Source organism: Ranitomeya imitator, chromosome 1, assembly GCF_032444005.1.
Source record: "Ranitomeya imitator isolate aRanImi1 chromosome 1, aRanImi1.pri, whole genome shotgun sequence".
NCBI classification, from domain to species: domain Eukaryota; kingdom Metazoa; phylum Chordata; class Amphibia; order Anura; family Dendrobatidae; genus Ranitomeya; species Ranitomeya imitator.
This window is the reverse complement of record NC_091282.1, coordinates 358,739,685-358,762,043: the sequence shown is the minus strand read 5'-3', so window position 1 is coordinate 358,762,043 and position 22,359 is coordinate 358,739,685. Positions and strand designations below refer to the sequence as shown.

The following is a 22,359-nucleotide window of genomic DNA, read 5'->3' as shown; positions in this document are numbered from 1 at the left end:
CGTTTGTTATAGTGTCAATTTCAGCTTTGGCTATTAGCACTGTGATAGGTTTTATCACAAATTCCTTTATCATTTTAGTCCATGGATTGGAAAGCGCTAAAGCTAGGAGCATTAATCCAAAAGAACTGATACTTTTCAGTCAAGGTCTCATCAATATAGCCTTTCAATGTACTATGGTGGCCAATGACACTCTACTCTTTCTTTGGAGTGACCTCTATTTCTCTGACTATGTTTATACCGTCTTCTCCATTATTCTGCTCTTAACAATCTTCTCCAGTTTCTGGTTTACATTCTGCCTCTGTGGATTCTACTATGTAATGCTTGTTACATTTGAGAAAACCTTGTTCATGTGTCTAAAGAAAAACATCTCTCAAATTGTCCCTTGGATGCTGCTATTCTGTATGTTACTATCAATTGTTATCAGTGTCCCAGTCGCATGGAACATTAAGAAAGTGGAATATTTGGATTTTTCAGCTGGAAACATGACTGGAAATTTCACCATGCAACTAAGTCTACCTTACATGAGTCGTCAATATCTGCTCGTTACTAGTATAATTGGCTGCTGTACACCTCTGATTTTGGTGGCCATTGCTAATGTCCTTATTGTACAATCTCTCTGTAGCCATGTACAACATCTCAGGAAAAGTTCTGGAGGTATAAGTGTACAGAGTCTGGAGGCCAGTGTATCAGCAGCACGTACTGTCACTTCCCTTCTTCTATTATATATCAGTTTTTATCTTTGTGAAACTCTTCTGATCATGGATGTCTTCAAAGTGGATAGTCCTTGGATCTCTTTGTGCCTTGTTACTGTTTATAGCTATGCTCCTGTACAATCTGTCATACTCATTAATGGCAGTCCAAATCTTAGGGACAGGATCAAGACCATAATATGTTCTTCTAAACTAAATGAACACAAGTCTCCAGGAGGCAGAACAGACACCAGCTCTTCAGTAACCAGCCTAAATATTTCACTCTCTGTAGACAGAACTGTATGAATCTAATTATATAACAGACTCTCATGACGCCAATTTGTCCCAGTTTCAAAGTTATTTTTCTGGGAATTGAGAAAACTGTTGATGTTCAATAATTAACCTATAGGGAGTAGATATTTTTCATTGTTTTGTATAATATTACATTTAATTATATGGACTAAACTTTCATGTTACTGAAATAGTCACATAGTTTGCATCTAAAAATGAATGTTCCAATTAAACAATTAAATTATATCTACAAGGAGTTTGTATGTTCTCCCTCTCCATGCTTGGATTTCCGCCAGGTTCTCTGGGTTACTCCCACACTTCAAAGACATACTGATAGGGAGTATAGATTGTGAGCCCCATGGAGGTTGTGATTTTAAGGTCTGTAAAGAGCTATATAAATAAGTAAAATAAATAAATATCAGCTGACCATTAACACTATACAATCAATTGATATACTATTGCCAACAGTAACAGCTCAATATAAGAAATCAATTCATAGGTAATTTATTGATTGTATCCTGAAAACAAATAATTAGAAGTTGGGCTTACTGCTTACATTCAATAGTCCCTAGAGAGCAGGTGAACATTTAAATAGCTCTGCCTTCCACATGTTTGAATAACTAGGGATAGGTGGACCGGTGGACGTTCTGTTCTGATACCTTACCCAAACTTTTTAGAACATTTGGTTTGGTAACCAGAAGAGTACCCAAACTTCCACCAGAACCCGAACCCTAACGAAAATAATAGATTCCCGAACTGGTAAAAAAAGAAAAAAGATATCTCCCTCTCTCGCTATCCCCATCTCTATGACTAACTGTTAGGGCTAGCGGAACACACCAAATAATATAAAGGAAGATATAAGGTGCGTTCGCAGCCCGGGGTCCACTGTGCAAAGATATTACCTGCTGCTCGGTAATGGCGGACAGTATATGGCGGTATAGTGAGAACACACACGGGTTAACGTGACACGGTATGTATGGAGACGGACCCTGTTACGTCACAGAGCCGCTATACTGCTTAACGAACGCTAGTGCTTGGTCACAGAACTCTACCCCAAAGACACACGGTTAGAGTCCCTTGAGACCCACTAGCGGTCGACGCTGCACCTGCCGTGCCAGGGAAAAACTATAACAATAAATTTAGCGCATTGAGTGCACGCAGTGCCGCTCTGGCGGACACCACTAAACGCCCTAACCATGGAGCAGAAAGCGCACTAATTGCGCACGGCGCCACACTGGTGAACGCTGCTAATGATGCTGTAGGAAGCATGCTCAGTGCTGAATGGCACTTTACTGGCTCTAGTTAGCTCCAATCGCCCACACTCAAACAGCAACACTAGGGAAGGGGTTCAACTGGGAGCTTTCACAAGAACATACATGCATCTATACACACCACGTTTAGAGGTTATACTAGCGCATGGCCGAGCAGCCATGCGAGCCTTTTATAGTTGCAGCCTTCCCACACCTTCCCAGTGGTCCAATCGGAGCCGCTTGAGGACCTGGGCATGTGACCCCTGACCTCCAATGAGAGGTCATCCCACGGGCATGCTCAGTAGGCAAAAAGCAGCACTTAGTCCTAGGAACATCCGCTCACTGCTGACTAATGCTGGTTACAATAGCTGGACCAGGGACGGCAGCAGTAACCATATGCACAGCATTAGCTTGAGCAAGACGCTGCGACCGATGTCTCTGCTGAGCAGACTCCTCTGCGGCTGGGGAAGAATGGGAGGCCGCAGAGGAGATGGTTCGATATTCCCCCTGTGCAGCGGTGGGAACTCAACATCTAACACTAACCATACTAATGTACATAATCGGTACGTCATTATGGTCTAAGCCTTATTCTTGATTTTAGTACCAAATGGGGGTCTTAGGCCTCTTTGGACCTCATTATTGTGTCTGGTCCCACTGAAGGATATTTTGGTACTTTTAGGTCAATTTTAATTTGCAAACTAAAGAATTTTGTAACTTTTTTTAATTCTTTTTATTATGTCAGGTACAGAAATGCATTTTCTACTATCAATCAGTGTAAACTAGTCTGCAAACAAGTGTAACCCTCATTTGATTGATGAATGGATCTTTTATGGTGGCATGAAAATCTTTTCCGGCAGCACATAACCCCGTGTAAACAGGCAATGTTCTGTCTTCAATAATGAATGTTGTATATTGGTAAAACAATCATATTAACAGTAGCTTTATCCACTTACAGTTTGAATCGAGCCTTGTGAACAGGGAGACCGACATTCATATATAAATTCTATCTGTGTGTGTGGACAGCAGATTGATGTCTATACCTTTCAACCATTCAACAGTGTTTGATTCTCGCATTGATCTTCTTACTGCATGCAAGTTTAATGCTTCCTTGATTGTCTTCATAAAACACAGTTGGTTGACTTGAAGTATCTGCCGGTCGTGCACGCAGGGATAGAGGAAGGCGGGCATGACACTGGAAGGGAGTGAGTGAAGATGGGGAGAAGTCGAGAGGGAGGGGGTTCAGAAGATGAGCAGGGGGGCATTGGCTTGAAGGCGGGGGGGAAATGAAATAGGGCTAGAGGAGGTGGGGTCTCAAGGAAAGGGTTAAAAAGGACTGGCCAGGGGTGAGAGATTCTCTTTGACCCCAGACAGCCTGACAACAAGACCCACCCGCCCTAAGAGAAGAAGGAATTCAGTGTCAAAGTGGCGATCATCGGTGGCATCACCATGTATATAATGATATAGCATCACAGACTTAATCTTGCATGTTACCTTCTCGGCCCAGGTGATGGGCAATCTGTCGGCCATCGTTCCCTGGAGGTTTCCCCCACAGGGTTTTTTTTCCTCTCAGGAGTGCTCTCGGATGACTCTTTGTGAGTCGAAGGGTCTTGCTATACTGAGTCATTGATATCTTGAAGCGTTGGTGGGTCCTTGAAGTTGGTAAAAAACTGGAAGTTGGGATTCGTGAAAGCCATAAATCCTCTTCATTGGATGGTTATGTGGTGGTGGTCTGGTGATAGTTGGGTGATGCCCGGTGATGGAATGTCAGGGTCACATTAACACGAAATTGGGTGAGACCCAGCGATGGTTTGTCGTGGTCACATGGTCGTGAGTTTTGGGTGATACCTGGCGATGGAACATCGAGTTCACGTTAACGGTGTGGAGGCAACCTCTTCACTCGGTGTCCCACTGCTCCTGAACTAAAATAAAATGCAGCTAGGAGTAAGGCTAACAGGGAAGGGGCAATGCCATGGAAAAATCACCAGAGTTTTGTAGCTTCGAGGGCTTCACAAAGTGTCTTTTAATTTTTAATAAATTGGCTACTGTGGCCTTTATTATCCAAAGAAAATGGTTGTTGTCCTGTCCTTTGTTTTATTGAGAGTGAGATTTAGGGGTAGGTCATGGATAATCAACCTTTCCAGGGTCTTGACTTACTAAGATCACCTAACAATTGGTTTAACCAGATCACCTCTTGACTTTGCTTAGGCTGCAGACAAATACTCTGTTTCTGTAGATGACAAGGCTACAGACACTTGTTTTCTGCTAGACCAAAAAATTTAGTTTTCTCCAAGCTTGAACAAATAGCCACTTGTCCATTTGCAATCATGAAAAGGGGTTGTGCCACAAACCAAATTATATTTAAGTTAATAGAACTTGAATGTGTTTAACCCCTTCCCGACCTTTGACGCATACGCTGCATCATGAAAGTCGGTGCCAATCTGACCCATGACGCAGCATATGCGTCATGGAAAGATCGCGTCCCTGCAGGCCGGGTGAAAGGGTTAACTCCCATTTCACCCGATCTGCAGGGACAGGGGGAGTGGTAGTTTAGCCCAGGGGGGGTGGCTTCACCCCCTCGTGGCTACGATCGCTCTGATTGGCTGTTGAAAGTGAAACTGCCAATCAGAGCGATTTGTAATATTTCACCTAAAAAAATGGTGAAATATTACAATCCAGCCATGGCCGATGCTGCAATATCATCGGCCATGGCTGGACACACTAATGTGCACCCACCCCACCCCTCCGATCGCCCCCCCAGCCTCCCGATCTGTGGTCCGCTCCCCTCGGTCCTGTGCTCCGCTCCCCCGTCCTCCTGCCCGCTCCCCCGTGCTCCAATCACACCCCCCGTGCTCCAAACAAACCCCCCCGCACTCCGATCCCACCCCCCGCACAGCGATCCCCCCCCGCACAGCGATCCCCCCCCGTGCTCCGATCCACCCGCCCGCACAGCGATCCCCCACTCCGTGCTCCAATCCACCCCCCCGTGTTCCGATCCACCCCCCCCGTGCTCCGACGGCCCCCCCCCCCCGTGCCCTGATCTCCCCCCCCTTATACTTACCTGGCCTCCCGGGAACCGTCCGTCTTCTTTCCTGGGCGCCGCCATCTTCCAAAATGGCGGGCGCATGTGCAGTGCGCCCGCCGAATCTGCCGGCCGAATCTGCCGGCCGGCAGATTCGTTCCAGAGTGAATTTTGATCACTGAGATAGGTTATATCTCAGTGATCAAAATAAAAAAAAAGTAAATGACCCCCCCACCCCTTTGTCACCCCCATAGGTAGGGACAATAAAAAAAATATTTTTTTTTTTCCACTAAGGTTGGGGTAAGAACTAGGGTTAGGGTTAGGGGTAGGGTTAGGGGTAGGGTTAGGGGTAGGGTTAGGGTTAGGGTTAGGGGTAGGGGTAGGGATAGGGGTAGGGATAGGGGTAGGGGTAGGGTTAGGAATGTGCACACATATTCTGGTCCTCTGCGGATTTTTCCGCTGCGGATTTGATAAATCCGCAGTGCTAAACCGCTGCGGATTTATGGCGGATTTACCATGTTTTTTCTGCGCATTTCAATGCGGTTTTACAACAGCGATTTTCTATTTGAGCAGTTGTAAAACCGCTGCGGAATCCGCAGAAAGTGACATGCTGCGGAATGTAAACCGCTGTGTTTCCGTGCAGTTTTTCTGCAGCATGTGTACAGCGATTTTTGTTTTCCATAGGTTTGCATTGAACTGTAAACTCAGCGTTTTCCGCAGCGTGTGTACATACCTTTAGAATTAGGCTATGTGCACACGGTGCGGATTGGCCGCTGCGGATCCGCAGCAGAGTTCCATCAGGTTTACAGTACCATGTAAACATATGGAAAGCCAAATCCGCTGTGCCCATGGTGCGGAAAATACCGCGCGGGAACGCTGCGTTGTATTTTCCGCAGCATGTCAATTCTTTGTGCGGATTCCGCAGCGTTTTACACCTGTTCCTCAATAGGAATCCACAGGTGAAATCCGCACAAAAAACACTGGCAATCCGCGGTAAATCCGCAGGTAAAACGCAGTGCCTTTTACCCGCGGATTTTTCAAAAATGGTGCTGAAAAATCTCATACGAATCCGCAACGTTGGCACATAGCCTTAGGGCTAGGGTTGGGTTGGAATTAGGGTTGTGGTTAGGGTTAGGGGTGTGTTGGGGTTACGGGTGTGTTGGGGTTAGGGTTGTGATTAGGGTTACGGCTACAGTTGGGATAAGGGTTAGGGGTGTGTTGGAGTTAGAATTGAGGGGTTACCACTGTTTAGGCACATCAGGGGGTCTCCAAACGCAACATGGCGCCACCATTGATTCCAGCCAATCTTGTATTCAAAAAGTCAAATGGTGCTCCCTCACTTCCGAGCCCCGACGTGCACCCAAACAGTGGTTTACCCCCACATATGGGGTACCAGCATACTCAGGACAAACTGCGCAACAATTACTGGGGTCCAATTTCTCCTGTTACCCTTGTGAAAATAAAGAAATGCTTGCTAAAACATCATTTTTGAGGAAAGAAAAATGATTTTTTATTTTCACGGCTCTGCGTTGTAAACGTCTATGAAGCACTTGGGGGTTCAAAGTGCTCACCACATATCTAGATAAGTTCCTTGGGGGGTCTAGTTTCTAAAATGGGGTCACTTGTGGGGGGTTTCTACTGTTTAGGCACACCAGGGGCTCTGCAAACGCAATGTGACGCCCGCAGACCATTCCAACAAAGTCTGCATTTCAAAAGTCACTACTTCCCTTCTGAGCCCCGACGTGTGCCCAAACAGTGGTTTACCCCCACACATTGGGTATCAGCGTACTCAGGAGAAACTGGACAACAACTTTTGGGGTCCAATTTCTCCTGTAACCCTTGGGAAAATAAAAAATTCTGGGCTAAATAATTATTTTTGAGGAAAGAAAACGTATTTATTATTTTCACGGCTCTGCGTTATAAACTTCTGTGAAGCACTTGGGGGTTCAAAGTGCTCACCACACATCTAGATAAGTTCCTTTCGGGGTCTAGTTTCCAAAATGGGGTCACTTGTGGGGGGTTTCTACTGTTAAGCCACATCAGGGGCTCTGCAAACGCAACGTGACGCCCACAGAGCATTCCATCAAAGTCTGCATTTCAAAACATCACTACTTCACTTCCGAGCCTCGGCATGTGCCCAAACAGTGGTTTACCCCCACATATGGGGTATCAGCGTACTCAGGAGAAACTGGACAACAACTTTTGGGATCCAATTTCTCCTGTTACCCTTGGGAAAATAAAAAATTCTGGGCTAAATAATTATTTTTGAGGAAAGAAAACGTATTTATTATTTTCACGGCTCTGCATTATAAACTTCTATGAAGCACTTGGGGGTTCAAAGTGCTCACCACACATCTAGATAAGTTCCTTTCGGGGTCTAGTTTCCAAAATGGGGTCACTTGTGGGGGGTTTCTACTGTTAAGCCACATCAGGGGCTCTGCAAACGCAACGTGACGCCCACAGAGCATTCCATCAAAGTCTGCATTTCAAAATGTCACTACTTCACTTCCGAGCCCCGGCATGTGCCCAAACAGTGGTTTACCCCCAAATATGGGGTATCAGCGTACTCCGGAGAAACTGGACAACAACATTTGGGGTCAAATTTCTCCTGTTACCCTTTGTAAAATAAAAAATTGCAGGCTAAAATATCATTTTTGAGAAAATAATTTTTTTTTTTTATTTTCATGGCTCTGCGTTATAAACTTCTGTGAAGCACTTGGGGGTTCAAAGTCCTCACCACACATCTAGATTATTGCCTTTGGGGGTCTAGTTTCCAAAATGGGGTCATTTCTGGGGGATCTCCAATGTTTAGACACACAGGGGCTCTCCAAACGTGACATGGTGTCCGCTAATGATTGGAGCTAATTTTCCATTTAAAAAGCCAAATGGCGTGCCATCCCTTCCGAGCCCTGCCGTGCGCCCAAACAGTGGTTTACCCCCACATATGGGGTATCAGCGTACTCAGGACAAACTGGACAACAATATTTAGGGTCCAATTTCTCCTATTATCCTTGGCAAAATAGGAAATTCCAGGCTAAAAAATCATTTTTGAGGAAAGAAAAATTATTTTTTATTTTCATGGCTCTGCGTTATAAACTTCTGTGAAGCACCTGGGGGTTTAAAGTGCTCAATATGCATCTAGATAAGTTCCTTGGGGGGTCTAGTTTCCAAAATGGGGTCACTTGTGGGGGAGCTCCAATGGATAGGCACACAGGGGCTCTCCAAACGCGACATGGTGTCCGCTAACAATTGGAGCTAATTTTCCATTCAAAAAGTCAAATGGCGCGCCTTCCCTTCCGAGCCCTGCCGTGTGCCCAAACAGTGGTTTACCCCCACATATGAGGTATCGGCGTACTCGGGAGAAATTGCCCAACAAATTTTATGATCCATTTTATCCTACTGCCCATGTGAAAATGAAAAAATTGAGGCGAAAAGAATTTTTTTGTGAAAAAAAAGTACTTTTTCATTTTTACAGATCAATTTGTGCAGCACCTGGGGGTTTAAAGTGCTCACTAGGCATCTAAATAAATTCCTTGGGGGGTCTAGTTTCCAAAATGGGGTCACTTGTGGGGGAGCGCCAATGTTTAGGCACACAGGAGCTCTCCAAACGCGACATGGTGTCCGCTAACGATGGAAATAATTTTTCATTCAAAAAGTCAAATGGCGCTCCTTCCCTTCCGAGCCTTACCATGTGCCCAAACAGTGGTTTACCCCCACATATGAGGTATCGGCGTACTCAGGAGAAATTGCCCAACACATTTTAGGATCCATTTTATCCTGTTGCCCATGTGAAAATGAAAAAATTGAGGCTAAAAGAATTTTTTTGTAAATAAAAAGTACTTTTTCATTTTTACGGATCAATTTGTGAAGCACCTGGGGGTTCAAAGTGCTCACTATGCATCTAGATAAGTTCCTTGGGGCATCTAGTTTCCAAAATGGGGTCACTTGTGGGTGAGCTCCAATTTTTAGGCACACGGGGGCTCTCCAAACGTGACATGGTGTCCGCTAAACAGTGCAGCCAATTTTTGATTCAAAAAGTCAAATGGCGCTCCTTCCCTTCCAAGCCCTGCCGTGCGCCCAAACAGTGGTTTACCCCCACATATGAGGTATCAGCGTACTCAGGACAAATTGGACAACAACTTTCGTGGTTCAGTTTCTCCTTTTACCATTGGGAAAATAAAAAAATTGTTGCTAAAAGATAATTTTTGTGACTAAAAAGTTAAATGTTCATTTTTTCCTTCCATGTTGCTTCTGCTACTGTGAAGCACCTGAAGGGTTAATAAACTTCTTGAATGTGGTTTTGAGTACCTTGAGGGGTGCAGTTTTTAGAATGGTGTCACTTTTGGGTATTTTCAGCCATATAGACCCCTCAAACTGACTTCAAATGTGAGGTGGTCCCTAAAAAAAATGGTTTTGTAAATTTCGTTGTAAAAATGACAAATCGCTGGTCAAATTTAAAACCCTTATAACTTCCTAACAAAAAAAAATTTTGTTTCCAAAATTGTGCTGATGTAAAGTAAACATGTGGGAAATGTTATTTATTAACTATTTTGTGTCACATATCTCTCTGGTTTAACAGAATAAAAATTAAAAATGTGAAAATTGCGAAATTTTCAAAATTTTCGCCAAATTTCCGTTTTTATCACAAATAAACGCAGAATTTATTGACCTAAATTTACCACTAACATGAAGCCCAATATGTCACGAAAAAACAATCTCAGAACCGCTAGGATCCGTTGAAGCGTTCCTGAGTTATTACCTCATAAAGGGACACTGGTCAGAATTGCAAAAAACGGCAAGGTCTTTAAGGTCAAAATAGGCTGGGTCATGAAGGGGTTAAAAAATGTTTCTTTCCCAAGATAATCTTATAAATGTGTCTCAGTGCACTGCCTGTATCTGACCATGCGGGAACAGGTTGGATATACCACAGTTACTGGCCAGGGAAAAAAGCAAAAGGTAATACAGACATTACGGCATGGGATCACAGCCGATTCTTTCTTTGAGGTAAAAAAAAATCTTTTACTCACAAAAAGAAGCAACTACGAACCCATGCTGTAATCTCTGTATACTATTTTATGTTCTCCTCTGCCCAAGAGAAATGGTATGATCAGACCATGTTCCAGCAAGGTTAGACACAGGGACACATTTATAAGATTATCTCAGCACAGGAACATTTTTTAAAACACATCTAATGGTGGAGTTTATTTTACTTCCAAGATCTGTTGACTAAAATGTAATTTTGTTCAAGGCACACCCCCTTTAACTCACCAGCTCAGTCTGTATCCACATAGATTGAGAGTTTTAGATCTCCTGTTGTAGATATACTTACATTTACGTGTTGAGTTTCTTTCAAATATCAAAGAACGCTCCTAATTGCATTCGAGTCTTGGCTCAGAATTGCCACATATCTGCAGAGAATTCCAACTGTTGCTGTGATATCAAAGTTGCTATGTATAGAAGTGCCCCCACTTTCTGTCTGTATTTTTCATTGTTAGATAACAGAAAATCTTCTCCTTCCAACTTTAATTAGGATGGTTCTATTAAGTTTTATATGCCTTTGGCTTCTGACATCCCAATCTGTTTCAGAATTTGTGTTGATTTTTGAACTTTGGTTTAGAAGAAAGCTTCCATCTTTTTCTCTTTGGAACTGGATTCCTAGATAATATGTCACATTTCCAAGGTCTTTTATTTCAAAATGCTGATTCGGAATTTTAGACATCTTTGCAGTTTCTGTTTCCTCTTGATGAACCAAAATCACATCATCCACATATAAGAGAATATACATCCATTTTCCATCTGTACATTTTGTGTATTTACATGGATCTGCTTGATCTGTTTTAAGCCCTTCTCCCAATAAGACTTTATTCATTTTGGTGTTCCATGCTCCTGCTGATTGATTAAGCCCATAGAGATATTTTTGTAAATTGCAAACAAGATTCTCTTCACCCTCTGTGGTATAAACCTCAGGTTGAATCATGTACAAGTCCTTTTCAATATCACCATTTAAAAAGACAGTTTTGATGTCCCAATGTCTGACAAACATGTTTTGTACAGCAAGTACAGCCACTAGACTCCTTAATGTGGTCTGCTTAGCAACAGGAAAAAATGTGGCATCATAATTAGTGATGAGCAAGTATACTCGCTACTGGAGATTTCTCAAGCATGCTCTGGTGGTCTCCAAGTATTTCAGCATGTTCAGAGATTTAGTTTATGTCGATGCAGCTGCATGATTTGCCGCTGCTAGACAGCTTGAATACATGTGGGGATTCCCTAACAAACAGGCAATCACACATGCATTTAAGCTGTCTAGCAGCCGCAAATTATGCAGCTGCGTCAACATAAACTAAATCTCTGACCATGCTGAAATACTCGGGAGACCACCCAAGCATGCTCGGGAAATCTCGAGTAACGAGTATACTCACTCATCACTAATCATAATCTTCACTATATTTCTGAGAATAACTTTTTGTGATTAATTTTACTTTAAATCTGTGAACTTTGCCTTCAGAGTCATACTTGGTCTTAAAAATCCATTTACATTTGCTTTCTTGCCTTGTGGTAGTTTGGTGAGTTTCCAAGTTTGAAGTTGATGAAGGGACTTCATTTTCTCATTAGCAGCATTAATCCACTTCAGTTTTTCATGGACATGTAGTTGTTGCATCTCATCCAATGACTGCGGCTCTGACTCAGGTAGCATTTTGATGAAGTAGGATAGACGCTTAGCTGGTATACCCTTGTTTGATCTTGATGGTCTCCTGACTTCAGGTCCGCTTGATTTTTCTGTTGCTACTTCAGTGGTTGAAGAACGTAACCAAACTTCTACATCCATTTGCCTGTTATTTTGAATTTATGACTGAGATTATTGTTGCTTCAGCTGGACTACTGGTATGATGTCACGAAACTTGAGCAACACAAAGTTCTCATCAATCATTACATCTCTGCTTATTGTGACCCTCTACTTTGAAGATAGCAAGCTGTCATGATTGCGTCACCCCAATTTGTTGTTGGCAAATCTGCATCAAATAGCATGCTTCTTATACTTTTACAAGGTGTCCGGTTCCTTCTTTCCTCTACACCATTTTTTTTTTAAAAAACTGTATGTTACAGTGGTCTGAAACTCTATTCCATTTTTCCATAAAACCCTTGTGTCTCATTACGTGTAAATTCAGTTCCATTATCAGCACGCAGAATTTTTGTTGTTCTCCCAAATTTGTTATATACTTCAGCAAAATATACACTTGAAACTAGAAGTTTACATACACTATATAAAAAGACACATATGCATATTTTCTCAATATCTGACATGAAATCAGAATAAACTTTTTCCATTTTAGGTCAATTAGGATTACCATAATTATTAATATTTGCCAAATGCCAGAATAATGAGAGAGAGAGAATTGTTTAATTAAGGCATTTATATTACTGCAAAGTTAAAAGTTTACATACACTAAGATTACTATGTCTTTAAACAATTCTGGACTGCCCATATGACAATGTCATGTGTTTGGAAGCTAGCTTCTTAATTAATATCCAAAAATGAGGCAGCACTCCATAGTTCCATAAAAAACGTGCAGGGTTTAATTTACCCACATGATGTGACAACGTTTCAGCTCACAATGAGCTTTTCAAGGCTTGAGAAAAGCTCATTGTGAGCTGAAACGTTGCCACATCATGTGGGTAAATTAAACCCTGCATGTTTTTTACGGAACTATGGAGTGCTGCCTCATTTTTGGATATTTATAAATGTGGATGATCGCTGGACTGATTGTCTTGGGGCGCTGGACCTGAAGCTAAGTATTTCTGTGCTGTTCCTTTTTGCTTTTGATAGCTTCTTAATTAGAGACACACCTGTGGCTGTATTTTAATTCACACCTGAAACACAGCTTCTTTGTGTAGCATCATGGGAAAATCTAAAACCATCAGCCAAGATATCAGGAAGAGCATTGTGGACTTACACAAGTCTGGCTCATCCTTTGGTACAATTTCAAAATACCTGAAGGTGCCTCGTTCATCTGTACAAACAATTATATGCAAGTACAAACAAGATAGGAATGTAAAGCCATCATATCGCTCAGGAAGGAGATAGGTTCTGTGTCCCAGAGATGAACGTGCTTAGGTCTGACATGTGCATATCAACCCAAGGACAAAAGCAAAAGAAGTGAAAATGATGGCGGAAGCTGGTAAGATCGTCTCAATATCCACAGTGAAATGAATACTGTACCAACATGGGCTGAAAAGGCACTCTGCCAGGAAGAAGCCATTACTCCAAAAGAAACATAAAAAAGCCAGGTTAAGGTTTGCAAATGCACACAGAAACAAAGACCTTAATTTTTGGAGACATATCCTGTGGTCTGATGAAACTAAAATGTAACTTTTTGGGCATAATGACCATCATTACGTTTGGAGGTAAAAGGGAGAAGCTTGAAAGCTTAAGAATACCATCCCAATTGTGAAACACAGGGGGTGGCAACATCATGTTGTGGGGTTGACTTGCTGCAGGAGGGACTGGTGCACTTCACAAAATAGATGGCATCATGAGAAAAAAAGATTATGTGGCAATACTGAAGCAACATCTCAAGATTGGAAGTTAAAGCCTAAGCGGAAAAGCACAGGCTGGAGCAGGCGCCCATCCCCCATGCGGCGCTTAGTGGAAGCCGTCATGACAGGGGTTGGGGAAGGTAAAGGGTGCGGGGGTTAATGAGTCATGGGAGGGGGTGGCTATGGTAATAGGTGCGGGGTTTATAATGTGAGGGGGGGAGGAGCTGGGCACTTTCCCGCTCTGAAGCACGAGGAGAAGTCCCCTCGCTTCCCCACTCACCATGGCATCCGTGGCCCAGGCCCTGGAGTCCCTGAGGAGAGCAGCGCAGAGCCAGCCGCCGGGCTGGCTGGAAGCACAGGTGGCGGCGATCGTCGGCGGTGGAAGCGGCGCTGCAGCGTCGGATTCCGGAACGCTGCGGCGTTCTCGCCGGGTATGTCCCCCAGCGCGGCTTTCTCCCGACGTCCTGTCCGGGCCTCAGCGCCGGCGCCGGAGCCCCTCTCGGGACCCTCCAGTCCGGGCGCCTGCATCCAAGCGCCCCAGCAGGCCCCGGGCTGGGAGGAATCCACCGGCCGGGCTGAGGCCTACAGCGTCGCGCGGCCCTTCCCCCCCTGTGTCTGGGGCTGTGTCAGCGCGCGCTGGGGCTACAGGAGGACCTGGGTTGGTTACAGCAGGCCGCCGGGGTAACTCACCTGGCAGGCGTCCTGCTTTGTCGTCGGGAATGACCCAGCGGTGGAGCGCAGCAGTGGATGCAGCGGCAGGTGGCCCCCCAGTGGTGTCGGGGTTGCTGGACCTGCCAGTGGATGGCGCTGATGGCGCTCTCGGCGCGTGCCAGCACTGGAGTGCTGGCAGTGGATCGTCACATCACTCCCCGCAGCGTGGATCGGGCAGCGGGTCCGGAGTCAGCAGGGACGCCCCGGTATTGGGGCCCGCTGGCTCATCTGCAAGCAACAGGCTCTCCGGTTCCAGGGCCGCCGGGCCCGCTGCAGCGTCGCCAGCGGAATCCTTGAAGTCGGTCATCAGTGGACCTCTTCCCCTGGAGGGAGCTTCGAGATCACCCATCGACGGTATGGACGCACGCCCAGCGGCTGGAGGGGTCACAGCTCTCTCGCAGCCCGGTGAGTATAGCTCCATGTCTTGTTCGTCCAGTGCGGTATCTCAGTCTGTGGGGGTCGGTACGGTGGGGTCGTCGGGCGCAGTTAGTCAGAGCGCATCGGTGGCGACCGGTTTGGGGGAAGCTGGCGTTAGTGAACTGCTGGGTAACGTTAGAGAATTGATCGCGCGGCTGGATAGTGGGGTAGCGTTGCCTGGTCAGTTGGCCGCGTGGGTAGGGCCGCGGGAAGCCGGGCGAGTGTTTCCGGGTTGGGGCCTGGTGGCGCATAACAGCGCTGTTGAGCCGGTGTCTGTGTCAGTACAGACTGAGAAGGAGAAAGAATGCAGGATTCACTTAGATGACAGGGCGCATGGTGAAGTGTTTGTGTGCTTCGAGGGCCCGTTGGGGGTCCATTTGAAGAAGGAAGTGGGGGAAAAGATTTGGAAAGACGAATACGTCGAAATCTTTTCCCTTCTCCCGCTGGAAAAGTTTAACTTGGACAAGGGGAAAAAAATGAGAGCAAGAAGGAGGAGGAAGAGAAACGTAGGTGGCGGCTTATACCGCAGACTTTCGTAAATTGGTTACAGGCATTTGCTATCCTGGCCAGTGTTGTGGGTGAGAAGGCACCGGAGAATTGTTCTGGCCTTTTCTGTTACATGGACTCGATTGGGGAGGCGCATCGCGTATATGGAGGTCAGGCGTGGCTCAGATATGATGAGCAGTTCAGGCAGAGAAAAGCGATACGGCCGGCTATTCGTTGGGATCAAAAGGATATTGGCTTATGGCTTCAGGTGATGGCACCCACTCAGTTGGGGCAACCCTTTCAGGGTGGGGCCGGTGGGAGCGGCCAGTCTACATCCCAAGGGACCGCCGGGGGGTCCGGGAGTCAGTCGGGAGGGCAGAAGCATGGCTTGTGCTGGCAATTTAATGAAGGCCAGTGCAGATTCGGCGCTACGTGCAGGTTTAAGCACGTGTGTTCGCACTGCAGTGGTTCCTCACATGGCGCCGCACGATGCTTAAAAAAGAACAAGTCCAAGAACGAGTCTGGTAATTCCAAAGGGGGCGACGCCGGTGAAGCTGGGCGCGATGACCCCCTATCTAAGTAGATACCCTGATAAGAAAGGGGCCGAACTGTTGCGGTCCGGGTTTCAGGACGGTTTTAGGATACCGCCCCCGCCGTTTGCCATTCCTCGGTCTTTGAAAAACCTCAGGTCTGCTGAGGAATACGCTGATGTCGTCACTGAGAAATTGTCAAAGGAGGTTGCTTTGGGCAGAATGTCGGGACCATTTCAGGATCCCCCCTTTGTGGATTTGGTGGTTTCCCCGTTGGGTGTCGTGCCAAAAAAGGAACCTAATAAGTTCAGGCTGATTCATCATTTGTCGTGCCTGCGGGGTCAATCAGTCAATGACGGGATTGATCCGGAACTCTGCTCAGTTGTTTATACATCGTTTGACGAGGTGGCCCGTTAAGTGCGACGTTGCGGTAGGGGAGCGCTGTTGGCGAAGACGGACATTGAATCCGCTTTTAGATTGTTGCCGGTGCACCCGGAGAGTTTAAAGTTATTGGGGTGTTTTTGGGACAGCGGTTTTTTTGTGGACAGATGTTTGCCGATGGGCTGTTCCTTGTCGTGTTCGTACTTTGAAACGTTCAGTTCGTTCATGGAATGGGTCGTACGGGACGCGTCGGGTTTTGATTCGGTTATACATTACTTGGATGATTTCTTATGCATTGGTCCGGCGGATTCCAGGTGCTGTGAACTTGTTTTGAGTGCAGTTTGTTGGGTGGCTGATCTTTTTGGTGTGCCGTTGGCTCCGGGCAAGACCGAGGGGCCTAGTACGTGCCTTTCGTTCCTGGGCATTGTTATCGACACTGTGAATTGGGAATTTCGTTTACCAGAAGAGAAGGTGGTCACGTTACGGCTTGAGGTCGCAAGGGCAAGGCGGGTGAAGAAGTTGCAGTTACGTGAGGTTCAGTCGTTACTCAGTAAATTAAATTTTGCATGCCGCATCGTCCCGATGGGGAGAGTTTTTTCCCGTAGACTGGTGGCTGCCACGAGCGGAGTTCGCGCGCCGCATCATTTTGTAAGGCTAACAGCAGAGCACAGGGCCGATTTGGAGGTTTGGGATCGTTTCTTGGCGGATTACAATGGTAGGTCTTTGCTCATGGAGGACGTGGTGGTGAATGCAGAGTTGGATTTGTTTACGGATGCTTCCGGGGGCATAGGTTTTGGGGCCTATTTCAGAGGACAGTGGTGCGCGACGAGGTGGCCAGCTGAATGGTTTGCGAACGGCTTGGTCAAAAATGTGACTCTGTTGGAGATCTTTCCCATTTTGGTGGCTGTGCATTTGTGGAAGTCTGAGTTTCGGAATAGGAGAATCCGTTTTAACTGTGACAATATGGGTGTGGTGTGTGCTATCAACAGCCTATCAGCATCCTCACCTCCGGTGATTCGAGTTTTACGGCAGCTAGTGTTGTCTTGTTTGTCTTTGAATGCGCACGTTACCGCCACTCATGTTCCTGGGGTGCAGAATTCCATTGCTGACTCATTGTCTCGTTTACAGTGGGATCGATTTCGTGTACTGGCTCCGACGGCGGAGGAACTGGGTCTGGATTGCCCACCGGAACTCTGGAGCGTGGTCTCAGGGCAGCGGACCATTTGATAAGGGCTTCATTGGCTCCCAGCACTTGGGCCGCGTATCAGTCAGTATGGGGTGCATGGGAAGGGTGGTTGGAATCCTGCCAGAGTGGAGGTTCTGAGGAAGATCAGGTGGGCGCCTTATTGTTGTGGTTGAGTGAAGGGGCTAAGGAGGGTTGGTCCTCAGCAAAGGCTGGGCGCATTTGTGCGGGCTTGGCTTTTGGCTTTAAACTTAGAGGGCTCAGGGATCTGACGAAAATGTTTCTGGTTCGGCAGGCGTTTAAGGGATTCGGGCGACAGAGTGGGGCGGGGGACCGCAGACGTCCGGTTTCTTTCCGGATGTTGGAATCTTTAGGGGGGCACATGTCAGAAATTTGTGTTTCGGATTTTGAGATCGCTCTTTTCCGTTTGGCTTTTTCCTTGGCCTTTTTTGGGGCTTTACGGATCGGGGAGCTGGTGGCTCCGAGCAGGCGTAGTTGCAGAGGTTTTCTGGCTAAGGATGTTGTGCTGGCTAACGGTCGTTTGGAATTCTGGATTCGGCGGTCAAAAACGGATCAGCTGGGAAGGGGTCGTAGGGTTGTGCTGGGGGCAGTGGCTAATTCATTGATGTGCCCCATTCGTTGTTTACAGGTGTTCCTCAGTTTTGATCCAGTGAGGTCTGGGCCTTTATTATGCCACGCGGATGGGTCATTTCTGTCAAAATTCCAATTCATAGCGGTTTTTAGACAAGGGTTAACGCTGATGGGTTTGGATACATCTCGTTTCGCCTCGCATTCTTTTCGGATCGGGGCTGCGACTGAGGCGGCGTCGGGCGGTTTGCTGCCTGAGGTGATGCAGAGAATTGGTAGATGGGAGTCGAACCGGTATAGGAGTTACATTCGGCCCTGAGGGGCTGGAGGGCGTTACAAGGTTAGAGTTATAATGTGTTTCTTATGTTAAGTTTCTTTTTCGTTGTAGGTGCCAAACCCTTCTTGGTCTGGATATTGGGACACTCATATGTCCATTGGGACGCCCGACGGGCCGATGTGCGACGGAACGGACGGCAGCTCGGTTTTCATCGGGACGTGGCGGTCGTTCGGTGGTTAGGTTTCCGAGGCACGGAGTGGAGCAGGGTAAGCCAGGAGGTGCACAACAGTGCACTACTAGACAGGCCTCCAGACATCTTGGTGCTCCATGCGGGAGGCAACGATCTTGGGGTTCGGCCTTTCCGGGAATTGTTGAGGGACATTAAGCACGACCTTTTGCGCTTATGGCTGGCGTATAGTGGCCTGACTATCGTGTGGTCAGATATCGTGCCGCGCAGGTATTGGCACCACGCGAGATCGCCGGCGAAGATCAATAAAGAGCGGATCAAACTCAATCGAGCGGTGTCCGGGTTTGTGCAGCGGAATGGGGGAGTGGCGGTGCGACATGTGGACCTGGAAGAAGGGGGCGAGAAATTTTTGTTGGGTGACGGAGTACACCTAAACGCTGTGGGGATAGATTTATGGGCGCTGGGTTTACAGCAAGGTATTGAGAGGGCCATAGCAATTCGGTGTGGTGGGGTCTCGGGTCCTTGAGGGGTCAAGGGACCCTCGTTGTAGCGGTTGGGAGGGGTCCTTGAAGTTGGTGCTAAATTGCGCTGGGGGGTCCATGGGCATATGGATTCCTCAGTTGGTCTTATGTGGTGGTTATTTGGTCTGGTGATTTGGGGGGATTTGGCCAGCGGTGGCTTGATCCTCAGGAGTTCAGTGGACAATGGCACCCTTTGGGGTGATTTGGTGCTCCCGAGCCAGGGGGTAATGGCTGGGAGTAAGTTACGGTTGGTTTGTCCACTGTTTGTTACGGTTTTGTTTAATCGCCAGATTTTCAAGCTTCAAGGACCCACCCCTGATTTCTTGATTGGTTATTTATTGATTGGTTATTTATTGATTGGTTATTTATTTAATGTTAATTTGTTTGTTTAATAAAGGCTGCTGTGGCCAAAATTATCCAACAATAGTTGTAGTGTCATTTATGGTTATTGGGGGAGGGGGGAATTTCCAGGCCTGTGGCCAAAAAGGGGAAGCACCCTACATAAATTAACCATACCAATGTCAAGCACAGGCTGGAGCAGGCGCCCATCCCCCATGCGGCGCTTAGTGGAAGCCGTCATGACAGGGGTTGGGGAAGGTAAAGGGTGCGGTGGTTAATGAGTCATGGGAGGGGGTGGCTATGGTAATAGGTGCGGGGTTTATAATGTGAGGGGGGGAGGAGCTGGGCACTTTCCCGCTCTGAAGCACGAGGAGAAGTCCCGCCCGCCCTGTGTTTGTTATTTCTCCAAGGGTTAGTTTATTTTCGGGTCATAGTGGCTAGCGGTTGGGAGGGGTCCTTGAAGTTGGTGCTAAATTGCGCTGGGGGGTCCATGGGCATATGGATTCCTCAGTTGGTCTTATGTGGTGGTTATTTGGTCTGGTGATTTGGGGGGATTTGGCCAGCGGTGGCTTGATCCTCAGGGGTTCAGTGGACAATGGCACCCTTTGGGGTGATTTGGTGCTCCCGAGCCAGGGGGTAACGGCTGGGAGTAAGTTACGGTTGGTTTGTCCACTGTTTGTTACGGTTTTGTTTAATCGCCAGATTTTCAAGCTTCAAGGACCCACCCCTGATTTCTTGATTGGTTATTTATTGATTGGTTATTTTTTTAATGTTAATTTGTTTGTTTAATAAATGCTGCTGTGGCCAAAAGTATCCAACTATAGTTGTAGTGTCATTTATGGTTATTGGGGGAGGGGGGAATTTCCAGGCCTGTGGCCAAAAAGGGGAAGCACCCTACATAAATTAATCATACCAATGTCATGGAAAAATTGCCCGAAGCATACTGCCAAAATGGTCACAAAGTGGCTTAACCCCTTAACAACCGCCGATACGCCTTTTAACAACAGCAGTTAAGGGTATTTAAATTAATTAATTGCGCTGAGAAATAAGGGTATAGTGTCCCCCAGAATTGGAATTTCTCTGGGATCTCAGCTACCGTAGGTAGCTGAGACCCAAGAGAACATGGTTAGGGTTATGGTTAGGGTTGGTATTAGGGTTAGGGGTGTGTTGGGGTTAGGGTTTGAGTTGGGGGTTTCCACTGTTTAGGTACATCAGGGGGTCTCCAAACGTGACATGGGGCCACCAATGATTCTTGCCAATTTTGTGTTCAAAAAGTCAAGTGGTGCTCCCTCCGTTCTGAGCCCTGCCATGCACCCAAACAGTGGCTTTTCCCCACATATGGGATATTGGCGTACTCATGAGAAATTGCACAACAAATTTTGTGGTCCATTTTCTCCAAATACCCTTGTGAAAATAAAAAAATTGGACATTTTTTGCTAAAAAAGTAAAATGTTCATTTTTTTCCTTCCACATTGCTTTAGCTCTCGTGAAGCACCTGAAGGGTTAATAAGCTTCTTGAATGTGGTTTTGAGCACCTTGAGGGGTGCAGTTTTTAGAATGGTGCCACTTTTGGGTATTTTCTGCTATATTGACCCCCAAAAGTTACTTCAAATGTGAGGTGGTCCCTAAAAAAAACGATTTTGTAAATTTTTTTGGAAAAATGAGAACTCGCTGGTCAACTTTTAACCCTTATAACTTCCTAACAAAAAAAATTGTGTATATGTAAAGTAGACATGTGGGAAATGTTATTTATTAAGTGTTCTCTGTGACACTACTCTCTGATTTAGGCCGGCTTCACATTCAGCGTATGAAAATACGGTCCGTATATTACGGCCGTAATACGCTGAAAAGTCCCGAAAATAGTGGTCCGTAGCTCCTCCGTAGGCAGGGTGTTTCAGCGTTTTTTGCACATGGCATCCTCCGTATGTAATCCGTATGTCATCCGTACTGCGTGTTTTTATCGCAGGCTTGCAAAACCGACATACGGCTATACAAGGGATCCATGTGTAAAAAAAAAAAAAAAAACATATATACTGTCTATATGTATATATATATATGTCAGTAGACACATATATGTATATATATTAATATTTCATCCAGCGCGATATAGCAGAAAGCCGGTAATTCAATTACCGGCTTTTGCTTTCTCCTTCTTAAAACCCGACATGATATGAGACATGGTTTACATACAGTAAACCATCTCATATCACCATTTTTTTTTGCATATTCCACACTACTAATGTTAGTAGTGTGTCTATGCAAAATTTGGCCGTTCTAGCTAGTAAATTAAGGGGTTGAATGGCGGAAAAAATTGGCGTGGGCTCCCGCACAATTTTCTCCGCCAGAGTAGTAAAGCCAGTGACTGAGGGCAGATATTAATAGCCTGGAGAGGGTCCACGGTTATTGCCCCCCCCCCCCCCCTGGCTAAAAACATCTGCCCCCAGCCACCCCAGAAAAGGCACATCTGGAAGATGAGCCTATTCTGGCACTTGGCCACTCTCTTCCCATTCCCGTGTAGCGGTGGGATATGGGGTAATGAAGGGTTAATGTCACCTTGCTATTGTAAGGTGACATTAAGCCAAATTAATAATGGAGAGGCGTCAATTATGACACCTATCCATTATTAATCCAATACTAGTAAAGGGTTAAAAAAATGCACAAACACATTATTAAAAATTATTTTAATGAAATAAAAACAAAGGTTGTTGTAATATTTTATTGAACGCCCAATCCAATCACTGAAGACCCTCGTTGTGTAACAAAAAAAACATAATAAACCAACAATATCCTTACCTTCCGCAGATCTGTAAAGTCCAACGATGTAAATCCATCTGAAGGGGTTAAAATATTTTGCAGACACGAGCTTTGCTAATGCAACGTTGCTCATGTCTGCAAAACCCCGGAGAATGTAGGTAAAGTAGGTCATTGACCTATATTTACCTGCATTTGCGG

At 45.9% G+C, this 22,359-nt stretch overlaps 1 protein-coding gene across 1 annotated transcript in view; it reads left to right on the top strand.

Moving 5' to 3' along the window:
• The first annotated feature begins 18,255 nt into the window (after positions 1-18,255).
• Positions 18,256-22,359, top strand: part of LOC138666751 (olfactory receptor 5V1-like) — a 33,598-nt gene continuing 29,494 nt past the window's right edge. The window contains exons 1-2 of the mRNA XM_069754951.1: positions 18,256-18,358; positions 18,472-19,023. Of these exons, the coding sequence (XP_069611052.1) occupies positions 18,256-18,358; positions 18,472-19,023 (655 nt within the window). The remainder of the gene's footprint in view (positions 18,359-18,471; positions 19,024-22,359) is intronic.